General features: G+C 44.2%; 2 protein-coding genes and 1 long non-coding RNA gene across 10 annotated transcripts in view; 2 read left to right on the top strand and 1 right to left on the bottom strand.

Moving 5' to 3' along the window:
• Positions 1-845: 845 nt before the first annotated feature.
• On the top strand, positions 846-2157 carry setmar (SET domain and mariner transposase fusion gene). The gene is made up of 2 exons (XM_061292323.1): positions 846-981; positions 1172-2157. The coding sequence occupies exons 1-2, from the start codon at positions 850-852 to the stop codon at positions 1955-1957; spliced, it is 918 nt and encodes a 305-aa protein (XP_061148307.1). The 5' UTR covers positions 846-849; the 3' UTR covers positions 1958-2157.
• A 4798-nt stretch (positions 2158-6955) lies between these two features.
• The window catches only part of itpr1b (inositol 1,4,5-trisphosphate receptor, type 1b), a 31325-nt gene continuing 12305 nt past the window's right edge, over positions 6956-25975 (top strand). For 2 of the 7 annotated variants that reach the window (XM_061292274.1, XM_061292271.1), the window contains exons 1-44: positions 6956-7129; positions 7717-7830; positions 8812-8882; positions 9168-9283; positions 9385-9471; positions 9586-9744; positions 10187-10285; positions 10400-10483; positions 10561-10707; positions 10822-10917; positions 11013-11057; positions 11128-11157; positions 11421-11575; positions 11778-11877; positions 11962-12122; positions 12189-12330; positions 12418-12576; positions 12657-12829; positions 12907-13026; positions 13115-13306; positions 13432-13683; positions 13749-13890; positions 13957-14110; positions 14179-14372; positions 14455-14593; positions 14899-14953; positions 15040-15205; positions 15266-15433; positions 15499-15570; positions 15648-15785; positions 15871-15996; positions 16083-16283; positions 16371-16622; positions 16691-16816; positions 16923-17051; positions 17944-18064; positions 18139-18323; positions 18969-19117; positions 19526-19637; positions 19845-19880; positions 22050-22085; positions 22667-22714; positions 22992-23121; positions 23385-23569. In XM_061292274.1, the coding sequence (XP_061148258.1) occupies positions 7739-7830; positions 8812-8882; positions 9168-9283; positions 9385-9471; positions 9586-9744; positions 10187-10285; positions 10400-10483; positions 10561-10707; positions 10822-10917; positions 11013-11057; positions 11128-11157; positions 11421-11575; positions 11778-11877; positions 11962-12122; positions 12189-12330; positions 12418-12576; positions 12657-12829; positions 12907-13026; positions 13115-13306; positions 13432-13683; positions 13749-13890; positions 13957-14110; positions 14179-14372; positions 14455-14593; positions 14899-14953; positions 15040-15205; positions 15266-15433; positions 15499-15570; positions 15648-15785; positions 15871-15996; positions 16083-16283; positions 16371-16622; positions 16691-16816; positions 16923-17051; positions 17944-18064; positions 18139-18323; positions 18969-19117; positions 19526-19637; positions 19845-19880; positions 22050-22085; positions 22667-22714; positions 22992-23121; positions 23385-23569 (5544 nt within the window). In that variant the 5' untranslated portion in view covers positions 6956-7129; positions 7717-7738. The remainder of the gene's footprint in view (positions 7130-7716; positions 7831-8811; positions 8883-9167; positions 9284-9384; positions 9472-9585; positions 9745-10186; positions 10286-10399; positions 10484-10560; positions 10708-10821; positions 10918-11012; positions 11058-11127; positions 11158-11420; positions 11576-11777; positions 11878-11961; positions 12123-12188; positions 12331-12417; positions 12577-12656; positions 12830-12906; positions 13027-13114; positions 13307-13431; positions 13684-13748; positions 13891-13956; positions 14111-14178; positions 14373-14454; positions 14594-14898; positions 14954-15039; positions 15206-15265; positions 15434-15498; positions 15571-15647; positions 15786-15870; positions 15997-16082; positions 16284-16370; positions 16623-16690; positions 16817-16922; positions 17052-17943; positions 18065-18138; positions 18324-18968; positions 19118-19525; positions 19638-19844; positions 19881-22049; positions 22086-22666; positions 22715-22991; positions 23122-23384; positions 23570-25975) is intronic. The other 5 variants (XM_061292278.1, XM_061292277.1, XM_061292273.1 and 2 more) reach the window with 4 other exon arrangements.
• On the bottom strand, positions 11194-24871 carry LOC133162849 (uncharacterized). 2 transcript variants are annotated; one of them, XR_009716285.1, is made up of 4 exons: positions 24679-24871; positions 12182-12280; positions 11748-12087; positions 11194-11587 (listed from the first exon to the last, which is right to left on the bottom strand). It is a non-coding gene; the product is annotated as an uncharacterized LOC133162849 (long non-coding RNA). The 2 variants fall into 2 exon arrangements; XR_009716286.1 differs by lacking the exon at positions 24679-24871 and adding an exon at positions 20962-21392.

The raw sequence follows: 25975 nt of genomic DNA, 5'->3' as shown, positions 1-25975 counted from the left end.
AGTTCAGCTCAGTCCCTTTTACTTTGAAAGTGTAGCCTAAACTTCACACTTGTACCGAGGGAAACTGATGCAAGCATTGGGGGGAACATTCCATACAGGACACAATTGAGTTTTCTATTCAAACCAAGAGCAATTGTTGGACAGATTGTTCTGGTGTTTTCTCTCAGGGCCCAATTAAAAAGTTTTCCTTTAGCCTGCGGCACACTCACAGTGTGGATGTGTCGAATCATATTGCTGTCACACAGGCTTGAAGTTGTTGCTACTTTTAAGAAGCAAGATTCCAACAATTCAAAGTGCTGCAGTCCCTCTCGAAGTAGAAACGTTGCCCTAATTTACAGCTTCATACTTTATTCCTCACATAAAGTCAACTCGGGTCTGAATAGGTTAATTGCAATTTACATTAGAAACACTTTGAAAGGCTCTTTGTGTGGTCTAAAATATTCCTCTGGATTGCAGCAATACATCAGCAAAAGTATGTCGTCCTAGCGAGACAATTTAAGGTAATTTGAAAGGTTTTCTTCCAAGTGAAGTCGCAATAAATTGATTGCATTCGGTTGTATTATAATGTTTATCTAGCAGTTCCCTATACAAGCCTGCCCTCTGCTGGATTAAAATTGTTACTACAAAACATTGTGAAAAAAATTAATCGGATGAGATACTCGGAGGAGTGACGTAAATGGCCGTAATGCTGTAATTACTGTATTTATTAATTTTAACAAGAACACGCGATAAATTTCCATTGTTTCAGAGCAAAACTTAAAATAATGTAATGTTTCCAGTGAGCCGCTAGGAGACGCTCGTTTGCTATGAAAGAACCGGAAATAGCTTCTTTGTCACATGTTGCCGGAAATGAATAAACTTGTAAACAAAGTACCCACCAGAGCAATGAATGATTCTGATGTTGACTTGAGCAACGGTCTTGAGGATATTATAATTTCATTCAAACCGGATTCAACGGTGCATACTTTTCCTGTCTTCCAGGTAATGTTGTAATCAGGTTTAACTTGAATTTAATTGCCATTTCGTTTTCAACGGGGTTTTGTTTCTACGGGGGGGACGTAAAACGAACCTGGACATAAATCAGAGCATGTCATTAATGCGTATTAAATGACTTCAATTCTTTGTTATTCCTCATAACAACAGAATTTTAAAAGTTTCTTTTCTATTTTAGTACTCTCCCGTCAACGTTCAAGGACCAGGATGCCCTGTTGACCCCAGTGAAGTCACACTTACTGGATGCTCCTGTCTTTCACACTCATGCACCCGCGAGAGCTGCTGCTGCCTACAGACCCACGGGCAAGCCTACACCATCCATGGCTCCTTGTTGAGCATCAATTTATCGGGTGCCGCTCGCGCCATCCCGGTGTTTGAGTGTAATGCCCTTTGCTCCTGCAGTGACACCTGTTCGAACAGAGTAGTGCAGCGAGGGCTGAGACTACGTTTGCAGGTGTTCCCCACTAGCAGCAGGGGCTGGGCTGTGCGGACACTTCAGAGGATCCCGCGTGGGACGTTTGTATGCGAGTATGCAGGGGAGGTCATCGGTTTTGAGGAAGCACGAAGAAGGCAACTTGCGCAGACGTTTGAGGATAATAATTACATCATTGCTGTAAGGGAGCATGCGGGCTCAGGGTCCATCACGGAGACGTTTGTGGACCCGGCCATTGTGGGAAACATTGGTCGCTTTTTAAACCACTCCTGTTTACCCAACTTGTTCATGGTGCCGGTCCGTGCACACTCTTTGGTGCCCAGTTTGGCACTGTTTGCTGGCCGGGATATTGATGTTGAAGAGGAGCTAACGTTCGACTACTCAGGAGGCTGTGGAAACCAAACACCTGGACCGGTGCAACAAACTGGCACTGCCGTTCAGGCCAGCAGGACGCTCCAGAGGAAAGCTTGTCACTGTGGTGCCAACAACTGTGCAAAGTTCCTGCCTCTGGATTTATCCGTTTTAAACTAACCTAAATTGAATGTGTCCTCACATGAAGTTGCATTGTTAGTAGCCTTGTGTGGTTGAGATCTCCAGACTCTTCTATCATGATTGTTTGCTGTTTGGTCTGGAGATGTGGGGGGAACTCCTTGACATGTCCTTCTTGCTTTTTCAGGCATCGGCGAATGCCTGCTCTGTGCAGAATAAAGTCATCATGTCCCAGCACAAAATCCGCGCATTTGTCAAGAGCAGGCTGCCACTGGCACTTGCTGAATAGGTCTCGTTTCATGTCTCAGCCAGGAAATAATTGTGTTATTCCATAAAGCAAAACCTCGAGTGGTAACAAATGTCGCCATATGCATCGTGTCATCCTCAACCATTTCTTTTTTTTAGGTTTTTGCAGCTTCTCATCGCTCTTGGACCTCAAGAGAGGTGGGACCAATTAAAACAGACCTGGGGGGTATTTTCATTTAGAAACAAGTTTTATTCCCCAGTCAAAGGAGGAGGAGGAGGAGTGGCCCACTTTAGTATGACTACTTCTGAAATCAGGCCCTCCACTCAATGTGGCCCATTTTCCAGCTCGCTTTCATCTTATTAATATCAACATCTGGGTTAATTAGAATGTCTTTCATGCAGAAATGGGATCACTGCTCCAGCCACACCGGGCCTGGGAGACGTGCAAATGTAGGAGTGGACAAGCATCCAAGCTGATTTCAACTTGATATTTTCCATCTATTAAGCATATTCAATGGTGTTGTGTGGTCAGCTCCGTCAAATACTTTGGTCTCCTCGCGTATGTATGCATGTATATTCCGCTGTTCTTCGTGGAATCTATGAAGCTTATAAGAACAACTTCAGTTGTATGACTCATTTTTGCGTGAGTCCCTAGAATCTCCACGGAGACGGAACGTGTGTACAGGTAGCGATTGGTCAGTGCTGGTTGTGTCTTGCGTGCACAAAGACTGTTGGCAAATCTTGTCTGATGACAGCAGCCAGGCTTCAAAGAAATAGGTCTTTTCCGGGAGCAGTCACCTAGCAACCGCCTGTTAATCATATTAACTGAGCTGCACACGCGGCTGCAGGAAATAGTCAGATCCTTCATATTGTCATTGGCAGGTGTGGAATCCAAGTAAAAGCCATGCCGCCGTCTAACGACGATGTCAAGTGAAAGTGAGGTCCTCCTTTGTGGCTGATCCTGACAGATTACCAGCGGTGAAATCTACTGAGGGAAAATTCTGAAGGTTAAATAAGCAGAACTAGCCCACTGCCTTGTCTGATGTTATTCTTCTGTAGTGCTAACAGGGGAGCGCAAGAGTTGGATGACAGCAAAAGCCTTTCTCCTGCAAATCCAACACCTGGCGGCTAATTTACCTGAGTGCATATTTGGTTTGCCCTCCTGATTATGCCGTAACCAAGGGGATGCGATCAAGTGGTCCTCGGCCCAGTACGCATAATGAAGAGGCCCGCTACTTTTAAAGCCAGCAACAATTGTCAAATTGACATGATCACATTTTAGTACGCAGCATGGCGAAAATCCATCATGATGATTTAAAAGCATGAAAAGTGCGAGCACTGCGATCAGGTGGGATTAACCTTTTTAAGTCGTGACTCCGAGACTCACTGGAGCAGCGGAGACGTGATGTAATTCACAGTTACTGGATGTCACCAGCGTGGCAGACAGAGAGGAGATAATGGACTTGTGTTGTGTGTCACTTTCTCGTGCACTTTGCAAGACTCGAGATGCAACATGGAGCGTTTTCACTTTGCATTCATTCACACCGTCTGATTCTGTCCTGCAATGACGTATACTTCACGTTCTGTCGTGAATTGGAGAAAACCTGGATTTTGTGCTGGCAGCTCAACAACCAGAGGAGACGATGGAGACTTCAAAATGCAAGAAGTCATGTTTTGCTTCATGCTCCTATAGAAAAATGCCCGACATTAGTAGTACCATTTTACTTTTTGTTCAGAATGATAAAATAAGACATGGTTGTTGGTTTTTTTTCAGTGGTGCTGCCTGTGACTTTAGTGGGTCACTGTCCCAGATTAAGAATAGCAGTCACACGGTTTACAGTCTTACCAGGCCAAAGTGAGTTTTGCAAGATTTAACCAGATTCTCACTTTTAACCGAGGTTCATTTGCTACCTTGGTCAAAACAAACCTGAGACACACGCAGACAAGAAGACCGCCAAGCACTGTGCCCACTCAAGGCTGCCCGGGGAAGGCCGGATGTGCATATGAGGATATTCTGTAATGCGTGCGGTACAGTTCAAGTTCAAGTTCAAGAGTTTTTTTATTCGCCATGTTTGAGCGTGCCAAACAAGGAATTTGACTTCGGTAGAAACACACCCTCTGTTCAACATTTAGGTGACTAACAACATTCAGGACATGTGAATAATGCAAAAACAGTGTAGACAAATTCAAGAAGGTGTGAGGAGCAGGATGTTATTGCACAGTAATGTCTCTGAGACTCTATGAGTGGTGTGAGTTCATCAGAGCAACAGCCTGGGGGAAGAAGCTGTCTCTGTGTCTGCTGGTTTTGGCGTACCGAGCTCTATAACGCCGTCCGGAGGGGAGTAGTTCAAACAGACTGCAACCCGGGTGAGAAGGGTCTGTAGAGATGTTCCTTGCCCGATTCCTGGTCCTGGACAGGTACAAGTCTTGGATAGATGGGAGGTTGATTCCAATGATCTTTTCTGCAGTTCTGATTGTCCGTTGTAGTCTGTGCTTGTCTTGTTTGGAGGCCGATCCAAACCAGACAGTGATGGAGGTGCAGAGGACAGACTGGATGATGGCAGTGTAGAAGGTCTTCAGAAGCTCTCGCGGCAGGTTGAACTTCTTGAGCTGTCTCAGGAAGTACAGCCTCTGCTGGGCCTTCTTCCGGACAGAGTCTATGTGGCCGGTCCATTTCAGGTCCCGAGAGATTGTGGTTCCCAGGAACTTGAAGGTGTCTGTGGAAAGAATAGTATTACTGCGGATAGTGAGGGGTAAAAGTGGTGAAGGGTCTCGCCTGAAATCCACTGTCATCTCCACGGTCTTGAGCGGGTTCAGCTCCAGATGGTTTTGACTGCACCAGTGGACCAGCCGCTCCACCTCCTGTCTGTACGCAGTCTCATCACCGTCCTGGATCAGTCCGATGAGAGTGGTGTCGTCTGCATACTTCAGGAGCTTCACACGAGAGTCACCTGAGGAGAAATCATTGGTGTAGAGGGAGAAGAGCAGTGGGGAGAGGACGCACCCCTGAGGGGCTCCAGTGTTGGTGGTCCGGGTGTCAGATGTGATGCCCCCCAGCCTCACACGCTGTCTCCTGTTGGTCAGGAAGCTGGTGATCCACTGACAGGTGGAGGCAGGCACCGCAAGCTGGATGAGCTTCTGTTGGAGGATGTCAGGGGCGATGGTGTTGAACGCCGAGCTGAAGTCCACGAACAGGATCCTGGCGTACGTTCCTGGGGTGTCCAGGTGGTGCAGGATGTAGTGCAGTCCCATGTTGACCGCATCATCCACTGACCTGTTTGCCCGGTAGGCAAACTGGAGGGGGTCAAGCAGGGGGCCCGTGACCTCCTTCAGGGTTGAAACTCCCAAAGCTGTACACCCACACTCATGCTTGAGTCTTTTTTTAGTATCCCCTTGTCTCGTGTGAGTTTCTTGCATGCAGAGAGATGCTCTAGTGCAGAAGGAAAAACAAAATAAGCTGTGTTGGAGAATAACTAGTATAGACGTGCTGCCTCTCACCGAACCTGCGACCTTCTCCGCATCCTAGTTAAAGACTCAGTCTGCCTCTTTGAATATGAAAACACAGATGGAAAATAATATATACTGTACAGTCACAATTATGAAACATAGAAGCAGTTTTTTTAAACCAGATGGGCAGTCTTCTGTACACGGTATCCATGACAACTGAGGACTCGGTAATCCATAGTCAACATGACTTAGTGTCAAATGTGGCCCAAGCCTGGAAATATTTGTATTGACAGATGGCTTACTACCTCCGATATCGCAAAGTCATGAAATTGACGATGCTTTTGAATGCGAATGATGCACTCATCGTGACCGAAGACATCGGCACGCTTGAGTTTGCAGTGACAGTTTGCAGTTTGTGGCTTTCATAGTTTTATTCCACTTCTTATGAGTGAGGTAAGGAGATTGGAGAAGCATTTAACTTGCAAAACAAGGAAGTGAAATCATTGTTTGTTTTGAACTCATATGTGTAAAATATTAATTTCAAAAATGTTGTTCGGAACTGTCCGAGATGTCTTCACCTTCACCCACTCACTACTTACGAGTCGATCGTCCGCTGTGACTCTGTGAAGAGACGAACGTGCCCCAGTTACAGCAAAGAGGGTCAGCTGCAAATAAACCAGATCACTCGAAATTGAGGCTATTATTTTAGTAGCTTTACTTGCCTGCTGAAAATAATCCAAATGGTATTTAGAAAAAAACATGAAAAGAAGAAGAAAAAGAAGACGGCAGGGAGTGTTTTTGATTGCTCAGAGATAATGCCTTGAATTCACTCACGCTCTTTCATTGGTTGACATGCACAGCTTGAGCCTCCTTTACAAAACGTGACCTTTGTTTCTGTTTCTGACATTAGACAATTTCCTCCACTGAGATCGGATCACCGCTCTGTGGCCCGTTTTAGGCCTGCTGTTGAATTTGAATGTGGTCAACATAGACTACTATTCTATTCTATTCTATTCTATTCTATTCTATTCTATTCTATTCTATTCTATTCTATTCTATTCTATTCTATTCTATTCAAGAAGGTAACAATTCCTGAATTTATTTGTGTTGCTTGGATTAATGGCACAGATGCTCTTTTGACGCTAAAAAAAGTAATTGTTGCGTCGGATGAATTTTATTTTGAACAAAGCACAAAAATTGCTCACCACACCTCGATTCTTATCAAGATAGCAGAAATGGACTTCAGTCGTAGCAATGTCGCTTTAATGAACGACATTTCCCATAATTCCGCGCTTTAGTATAAATAGGCAGGAAAGGGGCGGGCCACCAGTGACATGTGGAGGAGTGGAAGCCGATTGAGACTGAACGTTCGTTCAGCTGTCAGAAGAACGCCGTTCACTCTCTCCCTACCTGCACTTTCACCACCATGGGGACTTAACCGAGGATAGCACGGTGGAATTGATCCTGCGCTGACCCAATTAGTGTCCGTTCCTTTCGCTGCCTTAACTTCATTTGGACCAGGTAATGATGTGTCCCTTTTTCATTGTAATGTTTGAGCATCCTTGTACAGGAAGAAACCCACACGCTAATTTCCATCTCCGGCAAAGCTGTTTATTTTTATTTTGTATTTTGAGAGCTATTGCCTTGGAGCACCGATAGTCATAAAGTACATCGTGTTATTATGGAAAATCGAGAAGTGTGCATCATGAATATGAGACTTTGATCCGTGTCACTTTCTGTTTACTGTCGATGGCTGTTATTGGTGTAAATATGTCTGCTTTAATAATCAGTGCATTACAAACGACAAAATATGTGGGATCAATATGCCTGGAGTGAGGCATGTTTAGGCAATGTCGTCCAAAGGCTTTACACTGCTTTCATTTGAGTGGGAAACACCATCAGATTATTTTCCATTGCTTCTGCCTGCCATTCTCAAATTTGACTTGTACAGGACCATAGTCATCTTCCAGACATTGAAAGGTGCCATTCATAGTCAAACAATGAACATGTCCTCAGAGACACTCACACAGTATCTGTACAAATGACAAAATATTCTTCCGTACTACAACATTTAATTGTGGTGATCAACTTTTGGTGTTAATTTTCAGGTGCCGTTAAGCGTGAGGAGCCATGTCGGACAAGATGTCCAGTTTCCTCCATATAGGGGATATTTGTTCCCTATATGCAGAGGGCTCCACCAGTGGATTCATCAGCACCTTGGGGTAAGTCTGTATGTTAACATTCTAGACTCATAACAAAGGTTAGCAAATTAGCATTGCTCTCTAGTGTACTGTGCTTTTCTACATGGCAACATTGTTCTCCTTAAGCCTTCAAGACATATATGCATACTTGTTGTTCTTTTATAGAACATAAAATAAGGCATATGATGGGAAACTGTGTATCATTACATCTGTGCCCAGTTTATAAGATTTCAAATTTGGCAGAAAATGGTCTGCAATGTTTGGCACACCATATTTTATTCTTGTTGTTCCTGGAGTCTCTCGGCCTTATTTATTGTTGATTCATGTCAAGGCCATTTGTCCTCTCCCAAGGTCAAAACGTGTGTGGCATCGCTTTTTGAAATAGCTCTCTTCATCTTCCAAGTGTTTGCCGCTCACTCCTTCTTGCTGTTCCATAGTTTAGTTCTGTGCCATCTTTGAGAAGACTGCCATTTTTTCTTGTTGTTGTTGTTAATGTTTGCATCTGGCACAGTTATGCTTTGGTTTCCCCGTTGAGTGGAGGATGTGACTGAAATAGGTTAATTGTATGAGGTCAGGTGTTGCTTTCAATGCCGCGGTGCAATGAGAGAAATGGCTGGAACTTCATGGGCCACTGCTGCCACTCATCAGTCATATTATAATTAAGAGACTAACCTTTATGAGCTCTTCAAAATGAGAAGGAGCAGTCAACAACGAATGCAGTTAAAACACTTGGAAGTAAGCATTTGACATTTATTCCCTCAAGGTTCTGTACTTGAACCTCTTATTCACTCAGACTGCATTTATTAATAGAAGGCACTCTAAAGGAGGCCATTCTTTTATCAGCAAAACTTGAGGGAAGCACGGTAATTGATTAGTTGACGGTAGCACGGAAAATTCAACTGCTGGAGATGTAGTCTGTACAATTGGCTTTTGAAATTACAGTTACATTTGTTTTTTTGTTTTTTTATTTCTATAGTGTGTTCAATTGATTTGTTTTCATAGGCTTGTGGATGACCGCTGTGTGGTTCAACCTGACACAGGCGACCTCAACAACCCACCCAAGAAATTCAGAGGTAAGGTTTTGCAGGCCCATCAAACACTTTCTTTAAGTCTGAAGTTTAGGATATATATATTTTTTTGCTTAATTCTGAGTGGAACATGGCAAAAAAGTCCTTTTGCCCAGATTTACTCGGTAAACTGAGGGCACACATTAGATGCCGTTTGATTTGACTATGAATAAATCCATATTATGCAAGCAAAACAATCATGAACACAAAATGTTGATTTTGTTATTTATTTCATGCACACAAAGAACTTATACTAATGCAATTTTGTCATGTTATGCCCTCTGTCCCCAGATTGCCTTTTCAAATTGTGTCCGATGAACAGATACTCAGCACAGAAACAATTCTGGAAAGCAGCAAAACCTGGAGGCAACAGTACCACCGACACTGTTCTCCTCACCAAACTACACGTAAGGCCCCTCCTCACCATCTTCTCTCATAACCACAAGTAGTTGAAGAATTGCTTCTCTTCTTGTACATGATGCATGATGAATTGTTCACTTTGATGCAGCACGCGGCTGACTTGGAAAAGAAGCAGAATGAGTCTGAGAATCGCAAGTTGCTCGGATCAGTCATACAGTATGGAAATGTCATTCAGGTACGCTCAACAACCTGAGATAATGCCCAAAGTTGTGTTTTCACTGTCTGCTTTGTGCTGTTGATGGTATTTACAGTCATTTGTAACCAGAGAACTTTTTTTTTTACTTCAAAGCTGCTGCATTTGAAAAGCAATAAATACCTGACAGTGAACAAGCGTCTACCTGCACTGCTGGAAAAGAATGCCATGAGGGTGACACTGGACTCGGCGGGAAATGAGGGATCCTGGTTCTATATTCAGCCTTTCTACAAATTGCGCTCCCTGGGAGACAGTGTGAGTAGACTGGGGGTCTGGGACTCACTTAAATAATGGCCCACTTGCAGCCAAAAGATACTACAAATAGATATTAAGTCAATCTCTAAATGTGCGTTGGTGTATCATAATTTTGAGGCTCGTTAGGCCATAAAATATTCAAAAAGATAGAAATAAACAGTCGCTGCTGCAAACAGTCTCAACAACTCCCTCTAGTGTTCATTTTACAGACCCAGGTCTGTGAAATTATTTTACCATGTATTTTACCATGGATGTTGCACTAAAATATTTTTGGAGCAGCCAAAGATTTGACTGAATGGAAAAAAAAACCTTTCCAGTACACCTTAGCAAAAAGCAGTGGCCTTCTCTTTGACTTGATACCGCAACAAACTGCAGAATTTGATATAATATTGCAGAAGTATGGTCTAATTTTGTACACAATTTCTCTAATGCACTCCCGAAGGTGGTGATTGGAGATAAAGTTGTCCTTAACCCCGTGAACGCTGGACAGCCTCTACACGCCAGCAGTCACCAGCTCGTCGATAACCCGGGATGCAATGAGGTACCATGTTATCTACAATGTCTATTCCACATACGGCCATGATTATACTCGCGTGCTAATACATTTTGATTGCCGGCATTTAATGTGTATGTTTTCGTCTTCTTTTTCATCGAGGTTAATTCTGTGAATTGCAACACAAGTTGGAAAGTTGTTTTATTCATGAAATGGAGTGACAACAAGGAAACCATCCTGAAAGGGGTTGGTACATTGCTGTTTACTTTTTGTCAAAAAATATGGCAGCGCTCACCCCTTCTAAAATACATTTGCAACGGCAGGGAGATGTTGTTCGCTTGTTCCACGCAGAGCAAGAAAAGTTCCTCACGTGTGACGACCACCTAAAAAAGCAATACGTGTTCCTGAGAACAACAGGCCGCCAGTCTGCCACATCGGCCACCAGCAGCAAGGCACTCTGGGAAGTCGAAGTTAGTATCTTTTTTTTTTTTTGCAAGCTAATCCTGAAGAAAGAAACGTATTGTTGTTGACTTTGGGTTTGGATAGCGAAGAAATGGAAAAGTCTTATATTTTGATCTTGGCAGGTGGTCCACCATGACCCATGTCGGGGAGGTGCGGGATACTGGAACAGCCTGTTCAGGTTTAAACATTTGGCAACTGGTTGGTATTTGGCTGCAGAGGTGGGTGACGTGTGTGTCTCTTACTGTCCTGTCACAAAATGCTTCGTAAACCCCAACAGTAGTCATAATGAATTGCTATGTGGTTTGTTGGCTAGGTAAACCCCGACTTGGAGGAAGAGAGCGTTGAGCAACGATCGGCAGTAAGTTGATTTGATGACTGATTGGTCTTACATGTGTTCAACCACGTGGTGTGTTTGCTTTCTGCTCTAGGTGGTGGACTTCACACCCTTTAATTTCCAGGTAGCACACACACACACACAAATACTTTGCATCAATGATTATTTAATATCGGGTGCACATTTGTGACGATAGCTTATGACAGAATCGATTGACTTCTGATTCATGTTACATGAAACCTCCACTAGTGGGCAGACTTTTACTAGAATCACCAGTTTACGTGTGTATTCCTCAGGATTATAATATTTTGTTCAGCAAGCTTCACAAGTTGAATTCACAATAGTGGCTGGCATCTCTTGTTAAGTTGTACACTTTTCTTTATCCAGCTGGATGCAGATAATGAAGCCTTACGTGGCCGTCTACGGGCCCCTCAAGAGAAAATCATGTATACCCTTGTCCCGGTCCCAGATGGCATGGAAATCTCGTCCATCTTTGAGTTAGACCCCACTACTTTGAGAGGCGGAGACTCCATGGTGCCCAGGTACAAATTAAACTAGAAAAAAAAAACATCTGCCACGTTATAAATCCACCTTCATATGCAAAATATTCACTTGCGGCTTTAGAACATTCCCCAAAGTCCAAATGGGATTTTTTTTTGTGAGAATGGGCATTTTTTAAATCAATGAATGAAATTTGAATTCAACATTTCTCACCCTTCATTCCTCCATTGTTGTCCTTTGTAGGAGTTCCTATGTGCGGCTAAAACACTTGTGTACCAATACGTGGGTCCACAGCACCAACCTCCCCATTGACAAAGAGGAGGAAAAGCCCGTCATGTTGAGAGTGAGTTCCAGAAACAGCGTGTCATTTATCAGCTGGCAAAAAAAAAAAAAAGATGTAGATGTGAAACAACTTCAATGTTTTCAGATTGGAACTTCAGGAGTGAAAGAAGACAAGGAGGCTTTTGCTATCGTGCCTGTGCCTCCAGCAGAGGTGCGGGATTTAGACTTTGCCAACGATGCAAGTAAAGTCTTGGCCTCAATTGCAGGCAAACTGGAAAAGGGAACCATCACACAGAATGAAAGAAGGTAAATATGTTTAGTTTTCTAACTACACTTTATGTTTCAATATATAACCACATCCACACTTTCAAGGTTTGTGACCAAGCTTCTGGAAGATCTCGTCTTCTTTGTGGTGGACATCCCAAACAGCGGACAGGATGTTTTGGAGATCATGGTAAACAAACCTAACAGAGAAAGGCAGAAACTCATGAGAGAGCAGAATATCCTCAAGCAGGTTTGTTTTAATCCTCAGCATCAAGAATTCCAAATGTATTTAAAAGCTCACATCCAACTCGTCTCTGTTTTTTAAATTTTTTTATAGATCTTCAAGCTTCTTCAAGCCCCTTTCACAGACAGCGGTGATGGTCCTATGCTTCGGCTAGAAGAGCTGGGCGATCAACGGCACGCGCCTTTCCGACACATTTGCAGGCTTTGCTACCGAGTGCTACGCCACTCTCAGCAGGACTACAGAAAGAACCAGGTGGCTAAACACCACTGCCTCACTCTGACCCGACGTCGTTCATTCTGTGGTCCTCGACCTATATTGTCTTCTTTCCACAGGAATATATAGCCAAGCAGTTTCGCTTCATGCAGAAACAAATTGGCTATGACGTGCTTGCGGAAGACACAATAACCGCTCTGCTCCACAACAATCGAAAGTTGCTCGAGAAACATATCACCGCGGCAGAGATTGACACGTTTGTCACTCTTGTGAGGAAGAATCGAGAACCAAGGTAGAAAATATTATTATTATTAGTATTATTATTATTATTATTATTATTATTATTATTATTATTTTGTGACGTTTTAGGTTTTTGGACTACCTGTCGGACCTCTGCGTGTCCATGAACAAATCCATCCCTGTGACGCAGGAGCTCATCTGCAATGCAGTGCTCGATCTGAACAACGCCGACATCCTCATCGAAACTAAGTTAGCCTCGTCATTTCCGTTCACCTGCCGATTTTATTTTTAAACCAAGTGCGATAAGACAAATATTGACTAAAGTCTTGTTTATTAGGTTAGTTTTGTCGAGGTTTGAGGTCGAAGTCGTGACAAATGGTCCAAATCCAATCGAGGCTGAAGATGAAGAGGAGGTGTGGCTCTTTTGGAAAGACAATTTCAAGGATATACGAAGTAAGAGCGTGCGAGAGTTGGCCCAGGATGCAAAGGAGGGTCAGAAGGAGGACCATGAGGTGGTCAGTTATTACAGGTAAGTGAACGTGTCAACCTACACATTGCTTTGTTTACTTTGTGAAAAGATTGTGAGTCATTTAAAAAAAAAAACACACACACTGGAGCTGTCTGGCAAACGTCATCCACCCGATTTGCGGACAGGTGCCAACTCAACCTTTTTGCCCGGATGTGTCTGGACCGTCAGTACTTGGCCATCAATAAGATCTCCGGGCAGCTCGACGTGGATTTGATCCTTCGCTGTATGTCCGATGAGGATCTGCCTTATGACTTGCGGGCTTCCTTCTGTCGCCTCATGCTGCACATGCACGTGGACCGAGATCCCCAGGAGCAGGTCACGCCTGTCAAATATGCCCGTCTCTGGTCCGAGATCCCCTCGCAAATTACAATTGACGAGTGAGTGAATTTCATTCCATTTCATGTGGCTTCAAGCGCTGCTGCTGATTTCTCTCTTCCTCCAGCTATGACAACGATGGAACCAGCAGAGATGAGATCAAGGAGCGGTTTTGCCTCACTATGGATTTTGTTGAAAACTACTTGAGAGAGGTGGTGTCACAAAATGTTCCCTTCTCTGACAAGGAGAAAAACAAGCTGACCTTTGAGGTATTTCTTCTTGAATAATAAACATGAAGCAGTCCTGGCCACCGATGTCAATTTGTTTTTCAACAGGTAGTGAATCTAGCAAGGAACCTCATCTACTTTGGTTTCTACAACTTCAGTGACCTGTTAAGGCTGACAAAGATACTGCTGAATATTTTAGACTGTGTCCACGTAAGCACCGTGTACCCCATCAACAAGATTGAGAAGGAAGAACAAAACACAGGTCGGTATCCCGTTCCTGACGCTCGACGCAAACTATTTGCGTCACGGTTGAGGTTTGTGTTTCTGTAGCTGGCAGTAATGTGATGAAGTCCATTCACGGAGTCGGGGAACTCATGACCCAGGTCGTGCTGCGAGGAGGCGGTTTGCTGCACACCACACCCACTCATCAGCCAGAGGGCGATGTAGTTAAAGCCCAAGCGGAACCGGAGAGAGAAGACATCATGGTCATGGACACCAAGCTGAAAATCATTGAAATTCTACAGGTGTGCCATCGGAAGCCTGCTTCCTGTTGGAACTCGCAACAAACACCCTTCATGACCTCCTCTGACCTTTCTCTGCCTTCAGTTCATCCTAAACGTGCGGCTAGACTACAGGATCTCCTGCCTACTCTGTATTTTCAAACGAGAGTTTGATGAAAACAACCAGCAATCAGAAAATGCTGCCAGCCAGAACGGAACTAATAACGTCAGCAGTCAGATGCCGGGTATGTGAAGCCGCGCTCGCACGAGGCTCACTCAAAATCGGGGTACCGGGTGACGAATGCACGCGCAGTGGGCTACCAAACTGATGTGGGCTTGGGCACCGTGTAGACTCAGTGGGACAGTTTCTGTTTCAAAAAGAAAATCGTTCAAGAATGAGGTCATACAGTTAAGAGATGCTGAGGCATGTTGTAACCTTCAAACTATGATTGTGATTGGCACGCATAAGTGTGGCACTCATTTGGCCCCAGTGCGACTGCATTCTCAAACATTAGATGAAGACAAAAGAATTGTTGTGTGAATTCTTCAGGAAATCTTGACTTTGAAAATATTGAGGAGCAGGCGGAAGGAATATTTGGAGGAAGGTAATTGTCAAATCTCCAGCAATAGCCTGAAACAAAATTGCGTGGAGATCATGAACTTGTTTTTTTTTTGGGGGGGGGCCATTTAGTGAAGAGAACACTCCACTCGACCTGGACGACCACGGCGGGCGCACCTTCCTAAGAGTGCTTCTGCACCTTACCATGCATGACTACCCTCCTCTCGTGTCCGGAGCGCTTCACCTGCTCTTCCGACACTTCAGCCAGAGACAGGAAGTTCTCATGGCATTCAAACAGGTGCGACGCCATTTTCTTTTTGCCTTGGTGTTCAGGGTGACACTGATGTTTAAACTGCAGGTCCAACTCCTCGTGACCAGGCAGGATGTGGACAACTACAAACAGATCAAATCGGACCTCGACCAATTGCGTTCCATTGTGGAGAAATCCGAGCTGTGGGTTTACAAACGACAAGGAGAAGATGGGATGGATGGAGATGGACCCTCAGAGTCAGACAGCAAGAAGAAAGTAACGCACTTAGTTCTTACAATTTAACATGACGTAGAATTGATTAGTAATTGATTGTTTCATAGGGGGACTGTCTAAGTTCTGACAAAAACAGCACAGAAAGCACCAGCAACTACAACTACAGGGTTGTCAAAGAGGTATCATCAATTAGCATGTTCTTTTTTTTTTTTAATGTCTTCTTTGCCATTGAATGTTTTTCTCTACGTGCGTCCAGATTCTGCTGCGTCTCAGTATGCTTTGCGTCCAGGAGGGCAGCTCAGGGAAGAAGACTAAGAAACAGCAGCAGAGGCTGTTGAGAAACATGGGAGCACACAGTGTGGTGCTGGAGCTTTTACAGATCCCCTACGAAAAGGTCCTGTTGCGCTTGTGAGCTTACACTAAAATGCATGTCAACAGAAACAAAAAGGAGATTGTGTTTTTTTTCTTTTTTACAACAGGGCGAGGATGTTCGCATGCAGGAAATCATGAAACTGGCTCACGAGTTTCTGCAGAATTTCTGTGCAGGCAACCAGCAAAACCAAGCTCTTCTTCACAAGCATATCAGCCTTTTTCTTAACCCGGGGGTGAGACACACCAAAATCTGATTCCAGTCATTAGTGGCTGGAGGCCTAATTGGAAATTGTCCCGAGTGCTATTTTTACTCTTTCAGATTCTCGAGGCCATCACCATGCAGCATATTTTCATGAATAACTTCCAACTCTGCAGCGAGATCAACGAGCGCGTGGTTCAACACTTTGTCCACTGCGCCGAGACGCACGGTCGACACGTCCAGTACCTCAAGTTCCTTCAAACTATTGTGAAGGCTGAGAACAAGTTCATCAAAAAGTGCCAAGACGTGGTCATGGCTGAGGTTTGAGTTTTCCTCTTTTTGTTCAAAGTCTTCAAATGTTCCCGTAGTGGTGGTTTCAACCGTTGGTTGTGACTCTCACACCTTCAGCTTGTAAACTCAGGAGAGGACGTGCTGGTCTTCTACAACGACCGCGCATCTTTTCAAACATTAATTCAAATGATGCGCTCAGAGCGGGACCGTATGGACGAGAACAGCCAGTTGATGTACCACATTCACCTGGTGGAGCTGCTCGCTGTCTGCACGGAAGGCAAAAACGTCTACACCGAGATCAAATGCAACTCCCTGCTACCCCTGGATGACATCGTGCGGGTCGTCACGCATGAAGACTGTATTCCTGAGGTCAGATAAAACACCCCCCCCCCCACCTGCCCGCCCTTCTCAAATAAAAACAAGCTTTTCACATGTAGGTCAAGATCGCCTACATCAACTTCCTGAACCACTGCTACGTCGACACCGAAGTAGAAATGAAGGAGATTTATACATCCAACCACATGTGGAAGCTGTTTGAAAACTTCCTGGTGGACATTTGCCGGGTAAGCACAGCTGCAGTTGGGGAAAAAAGAGGCCCCACTGTCACCCATAAACGAGAGGTACGATACAGTGGCTGTGTACCCACCGCACGTGTTTGTTTATATCTAGGTGTGCAACAACACCAGCGACAGGAAGCACGCAGACACCATGCTGGAGTGTTACGTAACCGAGACAGTCATGAGCATCGTCACGTGTTTCTTCAGCTCTCCTTTTTCTGATCAGAGCACAAGCCTGCAGGTAAAATTCAACGCGAACAAACCGGAGCTGAAACTCCAATTTGAGTTGTAACAAAGTGAAATAAATTCATGATTGACCATTATAACAACAATGTTAGTCACACACAACAAATAACTTTTTGCAACAGAACTTGATTATTTATAAAGTTACAGAGCCCATTTGATTAAGATCATGATTTTGATATCAACATAAAATATGGAATTCCTCTCTGTGCTTAGATGGCTCGCAATCTGTATGTAAGTAATAATAATCCTCCCCGTCAGTAGTTTTCCAACCTATCCCAAAGTTTTGTGCATGTGATTTGAGGAATTGTGGAGGAAGATGTAGCGAGTCCATCTCCACTCTGCGGTTTTGTCGTGACCTCGTCAGCATATTGACTTTGCTGTTCCCAAATGCGCGAGTGTCTTGCACAAGGTCTTGCTGGAACTGGCTGGAGATGATGCAATGACTTGAAATGGTCACTCTGAAGTTGTAGTGCTTGACGGGTCAAATAGTTTGTAACTTTATGATTTGTTCGTCACCTGCAGTTGAATTCCCCAGCGAAATCTCTCCATCACATTCAGTAGATTTTTATTTATTTTTTTACTTTAACACAAGCCCAATTGTTTCAAGATGTATCGATGATATCACCACCCTCTTTTGCAGGCTGCCATCCTGGGAAAGATAACTGAGGTATTTATGGTCCGCTAGGGCTGAGAGCGACCGATAGATTTGTCTTCCGGCATGTAGCAACCAGCTGCTGTCATGTGCAAACTGCCCCAAACAGCTGGCGTACTAAATCTCTGGAGCCAGGGAATCCACTCCAATAGACTAGTCATGTTTCTCTTCTTCTTCTTTTACAGTTCACGTTAAACCCAAATTTATGATAGTGTTTTTTTTTTTTTCTTCCCAGACTCGACAGCCCGTGTTTGTACAACTGCTGCAGGGGGTTTTCCGAGTGTTCCACTGTAACTGGCTTAACCCTGTGCAGAAAGCTGCAGTGGAGGCTTGCATTAAAGTCCTCTCAGATGTTGGTAAGATATCTACAGCATATTGTTGGTTTGATGTGATGCACCAATATAGCAAGTTTACTTCATTTTCAACCCAGCTAAGAGCAGAGCCATCGCCATCCCAGTGGATCTGGACAGTCAAGTGAATAATTTATTCGTCAAGTCCAATAATGTTGTCCAGAAGAGCCTCCTCAACTGGAAACTGTCAGCTAAAAGCACATCTAGGCGAGATTCTGGAATTCCAACCTCCAAAGACTATAGGAACATCATCGAAAGGCTTCAGGTGGGCATACGTCGCCTTGTTAGCAACAAATATCACATTCTGGGGAAATCATTTGCAAAATCCGAGCAGTCACATTCTTGTAATGCATGACTGTGTTTACGTTGGGAGTCTCTGACGTCCTTTCTGAAAATCAGCTCAAGCAGTTGGGCCAAAGCGTGCAGTGATTTCTCAACCTTGCTTAACGTGCACATAGAAGTGGACATCCCATGGTCCAAGCGAGTTCATCCCTGTTTCCTGTCACAGCTAGCCACGTGGCTAGCCCTCGAGAGAGACCAACATTAGCACTTAACAGTAGAAGAAGCGCCTATTTATCTTACGTGAACTCTGCTAAGAAAAACCTAGTTGTAGATAACGGCTAAGGTAATTTATTCTTTTTCTGGGGGGAAATTGGTTAAAAAAAAAGTGTGGACCCCACTTAATAAGCCACTTTTACTCAAATGGTTTATTTAAAGGATCTTGACTCACTTTTAGGCATCAGCACTATGAGCTAAATGGCTTGCAAGGCTCTTACGAGGAAAAATAATAAGAATAGTCTTGAGTTCTTAACCAAGCGCGGTCACAAATCTATTAGTTGAACTAATTCAGATCAACAATGTGGCAGAATGATCACACCACTGTTCTGGTTCTGGTTATATCGATGTGCAGGACATTGTTTCCGCTCTGGAGGACCGTCTCCGGCCGCTGGTCCAAGCCGAGCTCTCGGTGCTTGTGGATGTCCTGCATCGTCCCGAGTTGCTCTTCCCTGAGAACACGGAAGCTCGCAAGAAATGTGAAAGTGGAGGATTCATATCCAAGTATGAAACGATGGTGTTTCTTTCTATTCGAGATGGTGCTTCTCTTCTTTTTGAATGCAGGCCTTGCAGGTCCTGAGTGCGTGTCAAGCAATATGCTTGGAACCAGTTCTCACATGATAGGCCCACTTGGCTGCGGTGTCGCGCTTGATACGAGCTCAGACTGGATTAGAGACAAAGTGGCGGGGGCACGTGGGGTCGATGTTGGATTAGCCGAACACTTGGTTTCACAGAGAGACCCTTCGAGTGACAATTTTAAATTCTGAACTCTCATGCCCTTTGATTATTTCGGGAAAGGAAGCCAAGTCTATCAAATCTAGTTTCATAAATTCAATCAACAACCTCCGTGATCAGTTTAGTAACCGAAGATGACATGTAACCGCTATTTTTCCTCCGTGTACTGCATACCAGACTCATTAAACACACCAAGCAGTTGCTGGAGGAGAACGAGGAGCGTCTGTGTATCAAAGTACTGCAGACTCTCAGAGAGATGATGACAAAGGACCGTGGCTACGGAGAGAAGGTACCACCCTCAAGGTTTCACCAAATGAGCACACACAGTTAACACCCAGAAGATCACCTTCTACCTTTGAATGATCAATCAAGTTGCAAACTCTTAACAGCATGTACTAACATTGCATGTTTTATTCGTGTGTGTAGTTGACTGCGCTTAACACACTAATGGTGCCGTACTAATTCTGGCCCTTATACTTTTGTTTTTTTCTTCCAGCTGATTGCCTTTGATGATGAAATGGATGTGGCTGAGGTTGATTGTTTTTATTTGAACTAATAACGCATACCCAGTCCCACTAACAGTAGAAACATGCTTACTAGCGTCTATTTGTGAGCTTTGACCACAACTTTGTCCATCCCATCCCAGCTGAACACTTTAAATACTCCGGGTGCATCACGTGCTTTTAAATCCTAGTTTTTTGTTGTTGACCCCAGACACATTCAAAGTGTCAAAAGAAAAAATTCTGAACGTCCTGGACGTGCCCAGAGTATTTGGTCAGCACTAGTTCCTTTAATTTGTCTTTTTGAAATCGAGTGTCTACAAATCGAGCATCTAGTTTGCATAGCTTTTCGTACGCATTACGCTTGAGTGCGTCGGTCTTCCGTAGACATTTATTCTTTTTCACTTTGGAAATATTACCTTGGCTGTGTACTGGATTTTTGTGTTTTTTTGGGGGAGGGGGAAATTGTAGTGGTATTGGTATTTGATATCAGTTATCGGTGACCCCTAACAAGTTGAGTACTCGTACTGGTATCGGTCTGAGAAAAAGTGAAAAATCAAACATCCCTTGGTTCTATTCTTTTGAGAATATTTAGCAGTCATGAGATGACAAGCACTCAGAAGGAAGTGAAAGGTTCCCCTTTTTGGTTGTTTTTGTGAGGAGGTGTCAGTCGAATGCTGGGTGTGACTGCGCCCTTTCACATTTGTCATAGCTGACTAATATCAAAATGGGACTAAGCCGAGAATCTAGGCCCTAGATGCATAGTTTGGATGTGCTTGACGTCAGGCAAGTCGATATGCGTATATTTTATTTGCCCAAACCTTGAATGTGGGTTTTGTCGGAAACACTTGTCTTCCTTTCAGTGACATGTTTTTACATTGCTCTCAAAGCCGACAAGCAAAACAAACCTCCCGAGGAGGAAACACACGAGCCCTTTATGCCTCTGTGTGACGCACCACAATGCCCCCTTCGCTCTTTCTTGTGATCTCATTCTTCCAGAAATAGAAAGTTGATCAAATGCCAGAGAAGGAAAAACAACACGTGAAAACGCTGGCACTCTCGCAATCAAACCCGATTAGATCATTCACTCCCATGTGCTCATGCTTCCCTCACGTGCACATGCGTTGGATTCTGTCGGCCCGCTCGCTGTCCGTTTCCTCCCCCGAAACGACTTTGTATGCACTTGGGCTACTATTTTGATTGTTGGTCTTCAAAATGTCTTCATTCTTGTCCGTCCACATTTGAGTGATTGTGCCATGCAAATGAACCGTCCACTCACGCATTCTTGCCTCGCTACGCTTTTTATTTTCCCTTCACTTCCGTCTGCTTTTTTTTCCCCCCCCTGCCAAGCAACCTCAGACAAACTCGGCTTGTCCTCATTCATCCTGTCTGACTGCCAGAGAGGGTGAAGTCGAGAGGCTGTTATTTTTTTCCACACTCCATAGGGGGTGGTGCAGATTCTTAAGCACTGTCCCGGTTTCCTTAAAACAAATACTACGATTCTTGGGCTCAGGCCAGCTTCAGGAAGCTGTTGCATAAGAGCCAACACGCCCCCCCCCCCTTTTTTTTTTTTTCTCTTTCCTGGAATGTAAACTCCTCAATGATGTGGCAACTTACACTAACAACATAGAAAGTTGTCTGATAATGTTTACAATTAAACGCAAGTATGGCAATCTCCAAAAAGAGATGTCCGGCTCTTCTAGGACGAGTACAGAATGTATAGAGAAAGTCTACACACACCCCTTCCACTTGGCAAGAATGATGTAAATCACTTGATCACTTGTTGATTACTTGTTTGCGTAAGTGTGGACACCCTGTTTATAACTGCCGATTGATTCTGGGTGCCCTGTGAGTTGTGGCTGCAACCACATGGTTTCTCAGGCCCCATCCCCTCTGCCATTCAGCAAAAAAAAATTAACGCTAGTTATGGCCCGCTACTAAATAGCCTGAGGCCTGCTGACGATCCACTGTTGAGGTTGAGGACCCCTGCCCGAGATGACATATAATTCAATACATGTATCTTGTTTTGTCACGTGCATGCCTAATGTGTTGTTTGTCGTGTGAAAGCTTTGTGTGATGCTGAAGAAAGCAATATTTTGCTGCATTTTTGAAGCGTTGCCATAAGTGACTTGCCATGTAGCACCACCACTAACTGATCATCTTCAAACCTTGACTAACATCATCCTTTTATTCCTTATCAGCTGGCACCTCCACCTGAACCCGAAGTCCCCGATGAGGTGCGTTTATGATCCATACTGGGCTGGCACCAAATTTTGGCTTCCCTTTTGAAAATCGTAACGTCATTTGGATTCCCCGTACACTTTCCATACATTCATTCAGCTTTTCTCTAAATCCACAGTTTGTGTCAGTAAGCCTTGTGTGTGAAGGAATTAGATATTGTGTGTGTGTTTGTTGACTGTGTGTGTCACTAGCTTGCGTCCCCCTTGTTGCAGTGGTTTGTGTCTCCCTCACTGGCACCAGAACTTGAGCTAAAAAAATTCTAGCCATGAAGGAGTTCACAACATGACAGATTGTAGAAATGCTGACAATGGCTTTTTTTTTTTTTTTTTGATCAAGGGTGAGAAAATGGCTTTATGTTTTAGTTGGAATCGAGCATTCTAATCATTTCCCCAAGACGTCGGTGTGTTTGAAAATCAATTTGTACGTTGAATATGAAACCACCCTAGCTTACCTCCTGCATGATGTAATCTGCACTTAATGCTCTGCACGCATGTCAATCTAATATGCACCGTATTAACAAATACCAACCCTTTCACTTCTTTGACTGCTTTCCGCTAACTCAACTCACCCTTAAAAGGAGCTTGACCCCAACCAGCCTCAGAAGCAACTGGAGGATCAGAGGAGGGTAGGTACTTAGTTCGCTCCGCTTCAGGGCTCCATCTAACTGCTAACAAATGACTAACTTTGTGAGCCCTCAGTCACATGACCGACCACAGCATGGCACTCACTCACCTTCCTGCCACACATGTATGTGAATTATGATATCAAATTGACCCAACTTCTTGGGTCGGTCCAATTTTTAACCCAGCAGTTTTTAGGTTGCATACTCCTTGAACATGTGATACACAATTATGGTAATAATCAAACAAAGGAAATTACAATTCCGTTTCTTGTCCTGATAGGGAGAAGTATTGCGGCAGATCCTGGTCAACCGATACTATGGAAATGTCAAATCTGGGCCGAGGAGAGATAGTCACACGCCCTTCAGCAACGCTCCACTTTCCACTGGTTCACAGGGGAAGCCTCTTACAGGTAGACGGGTGTTTAGATGTTGTGCGTTTTGGTGAAAATTACGCAATTGTGTGTTTTTTATATACAATTTGATGTTATGCATCTTCTAAGTTAAGTGGATGAGGATGTGGTAGTTTGCAGAATATATTGGAAATCTATTATAGGGTGAAACCTCGAAACTACCTGTATTAAATAAATCACTATTTTAACAGCATTTTAGTGTAGACTTTGTCTAAAATACCCAATGAGTGATTCTCATCTGTTTTTCTTTTTTTTGTGACTAGTTGTCAGCTCCGGGGTTGGAGGGCGAGGGGAACTGAGTTTGGCAGAGGTCCAGTGCCACCTGGATAAAGAGGGAGCTTCTGATCTGGTGATTGACCTCATCATGAATGCCACCAGTGATCGCATTTTCCAAGAAAGCATACTGTTGGCCATCGCCCTACTGGAAGGTGGAAACACGGTCATCCAGGTAAGCATCGGAGGACGAAAAGTATTTGTAAAGTAAAGATTGAAAGTACTGTAGTTGCTGTTCTTGGAGAATATGCACTCGAGCCGCCGTGCTCTTTTGTGTTGCATAATATGCTCGCTTCCCTCCGCGTCGTAGCATTACCTGACAATCCCCGACTGGTCAGAGTACACAAAAACACTCACATGACTCGTGTTACATAAGCTTCTGCCTGCCCTGGCGGGATGACGCTCTGGTCTCCCAACATTTCAAATGGACTTTTAAATGGGTCACGCTTTGCAACAACCCCGGCCTGTCTGAGGCCTCGAGAGATTTCAGGAGCTCTCGGAAGCCGAGACCCTCCCGTCAGCCTCCCTGAGAGCAGATGAACTCATTTGACTTGTTGACTGTGCACTGAGGTCAGAGCACAAAGGGGCTCACTGTCATCGACTGTAAGCCTGCCCCCGACGTGCATTTTGCTGCTTTCGGTCGAAGGTGGCGGTGAATGTTTCAACTTTTAGATGCTATTGTTTCACGCTTGACAAGTATGTCGGAGCGTGGCGTGAATTTGCAATACATCAACAGATGCGTCACATTTCTATTTCTTACATAACCAAGGGTTGCCTCGCCTCTTTTTAGGACAGAGGGCTTTTTGTTGTCCAAAGCAGGACAAAAACATGCCTTGGAGGCACTTAATTTGCTCTTGGCTTCATGAAAACTGATTTTTTGCTTTGAAAGAACAGAGCGATGGACCCAGAGACACTCTTTAGTCACAGGGTGTTTGCCGCATTTGCTCAAGCGGCATAAAAATGCGTTAAGAAGCACAAAAACAAATTAGGCCCGCCTCATTATGGCTGACCTTTTGCCCAATGTCCCAACACGTCCCTCTTGGATAATTATTTATGGCAAGTACGGTATGCAGTACAGTACATTCAAAATTGAAGTTTCCAGTTTTGCTAGCACGATTTGAATGCAGGCTCACTGCAAATTGCAAACTCCCTCTTTAATTCTTCATGATTTCCCTCTTGCAAATTAATACATGAACATTTCAACCCGCAGTGGTGTTATTATCGTTTTAGTGAGTCTTGAGGTGTCGACACGCTGCAGATCCAAAGTCCCATCAAAGCACTCACCAAATCGTTTTTCCACTTTTCCGCCAACACATGCACACGGGTTGGCGGGATATGCTCGGAAGCCGAAGGGATCAAAACAATCCAGGCAGGGTGTGTGGCCGTGAGTGTTGTTACATAAGGGAAGAAATGTAGACGCTCCGCTGCGCCATCCTCACAACGCTGTCTTCATGACCTCAGATCCTGTCACACGAGAAAACAGGTGCCACCCTCTTACTCAATAGGCTTTTTGTGGCTCCCCTCGGGCTTCTTAGTATGATTTACCACCCTCACAGTCACCTCGCTTTGAGGAAAGCCTCAGCTAAGTGAAATTCTTGTCTTCAGTGTTATTAATATACCAGCTGTCAAGTTTTATTATTTTTATTTATTTTTGCTTATCTTTGCACTTACTTGTCGGCTTGGGATGCTGAGAAAATTTGTTTGTCGTTTTTTTGTCAACCAGATGTTGGGTTTGCAAGGAGCTTGTGGCATAACACACTTTATGTAACAAGGTTCTGATCTTGCCACAGGCTGTGAGATAGCAGTTCAGCTTTCTTGTCTGGTTTAAGCATGCACATACGTCTCAAGATACAATACTTTGCGTGAGGATTTATTGATCGGATCGCTTTTCCGGAAAATACTCATCGCTACTGTCGTGAGGTTCATGTAACGCGTTGGTCTTGCGAGCCAACAATCCGGCAAAGCTATCGAGTGTCCGGACAAGTAGGCCGGCTTGCGTGAGACGTATGACTCCTAATCTAATCACTTGTCTTGAAAAGAACAGATTCACATAATGTGTTAAACGTTCTTCAATTCTTAGTACTTGAGATCAATCAGATGACTGCACACTGCTTCTCGAGTATATCTGGTGTATGCACGCGACGACTACAAAGCTTGCCACCAGTCTTACACACAGATTTGCAAAACGACACCGACGGCTTTGTACAATTGTAGCACAAAAAAGTAGGGCAGGTTGGAGTTCAGGTTCTCCTCCCCTCACTAATCAGCTTGCGGGAGCTGATGTAACAGTGTTAGCTCTGAGGCGGCGGCAGTGTGCCTTCACTGACACCACTCAGCTGATTACTCTTCTTATGTAAGGAGGGATTGTTGAGAAGAAAATAGGACAGAACATATGAAGCCGGTAAAGAAAAGCAACAGGTGACGCTCCTTTGTATTGACAGCGATTCAACGAAACTTGTCCCGCCTCACCTCAAATCTGTGAATAACAAATGGCAAATGTTGGCCTTGTTGGAAAGGTTGCATAATTATTGTCCACATTGCTTACGTGGTCTGTGGTTTGGAATCACATGCACACACACAC

This window comes from Syngnathus typhle, linkage group LG11, assembly GCF_033458585.1.
Source record: "Syngnathus typhle isolate RoL2023-S1 ecotype Sweden linkage group LG11, RoL_Styp_1.0, whole genome shotgun sequence".
NCBI classification, from domain to species: domain Eukaryota; kingdom Metazoa; phylum Chordata; class Actinopteri; order Syngnathiformes; family Syngnathidae; genus Syngnathus; species Syngnathus typhle.
This window is presented reverse-complemented; position numbering and strand designations above follow the sequence as displayed.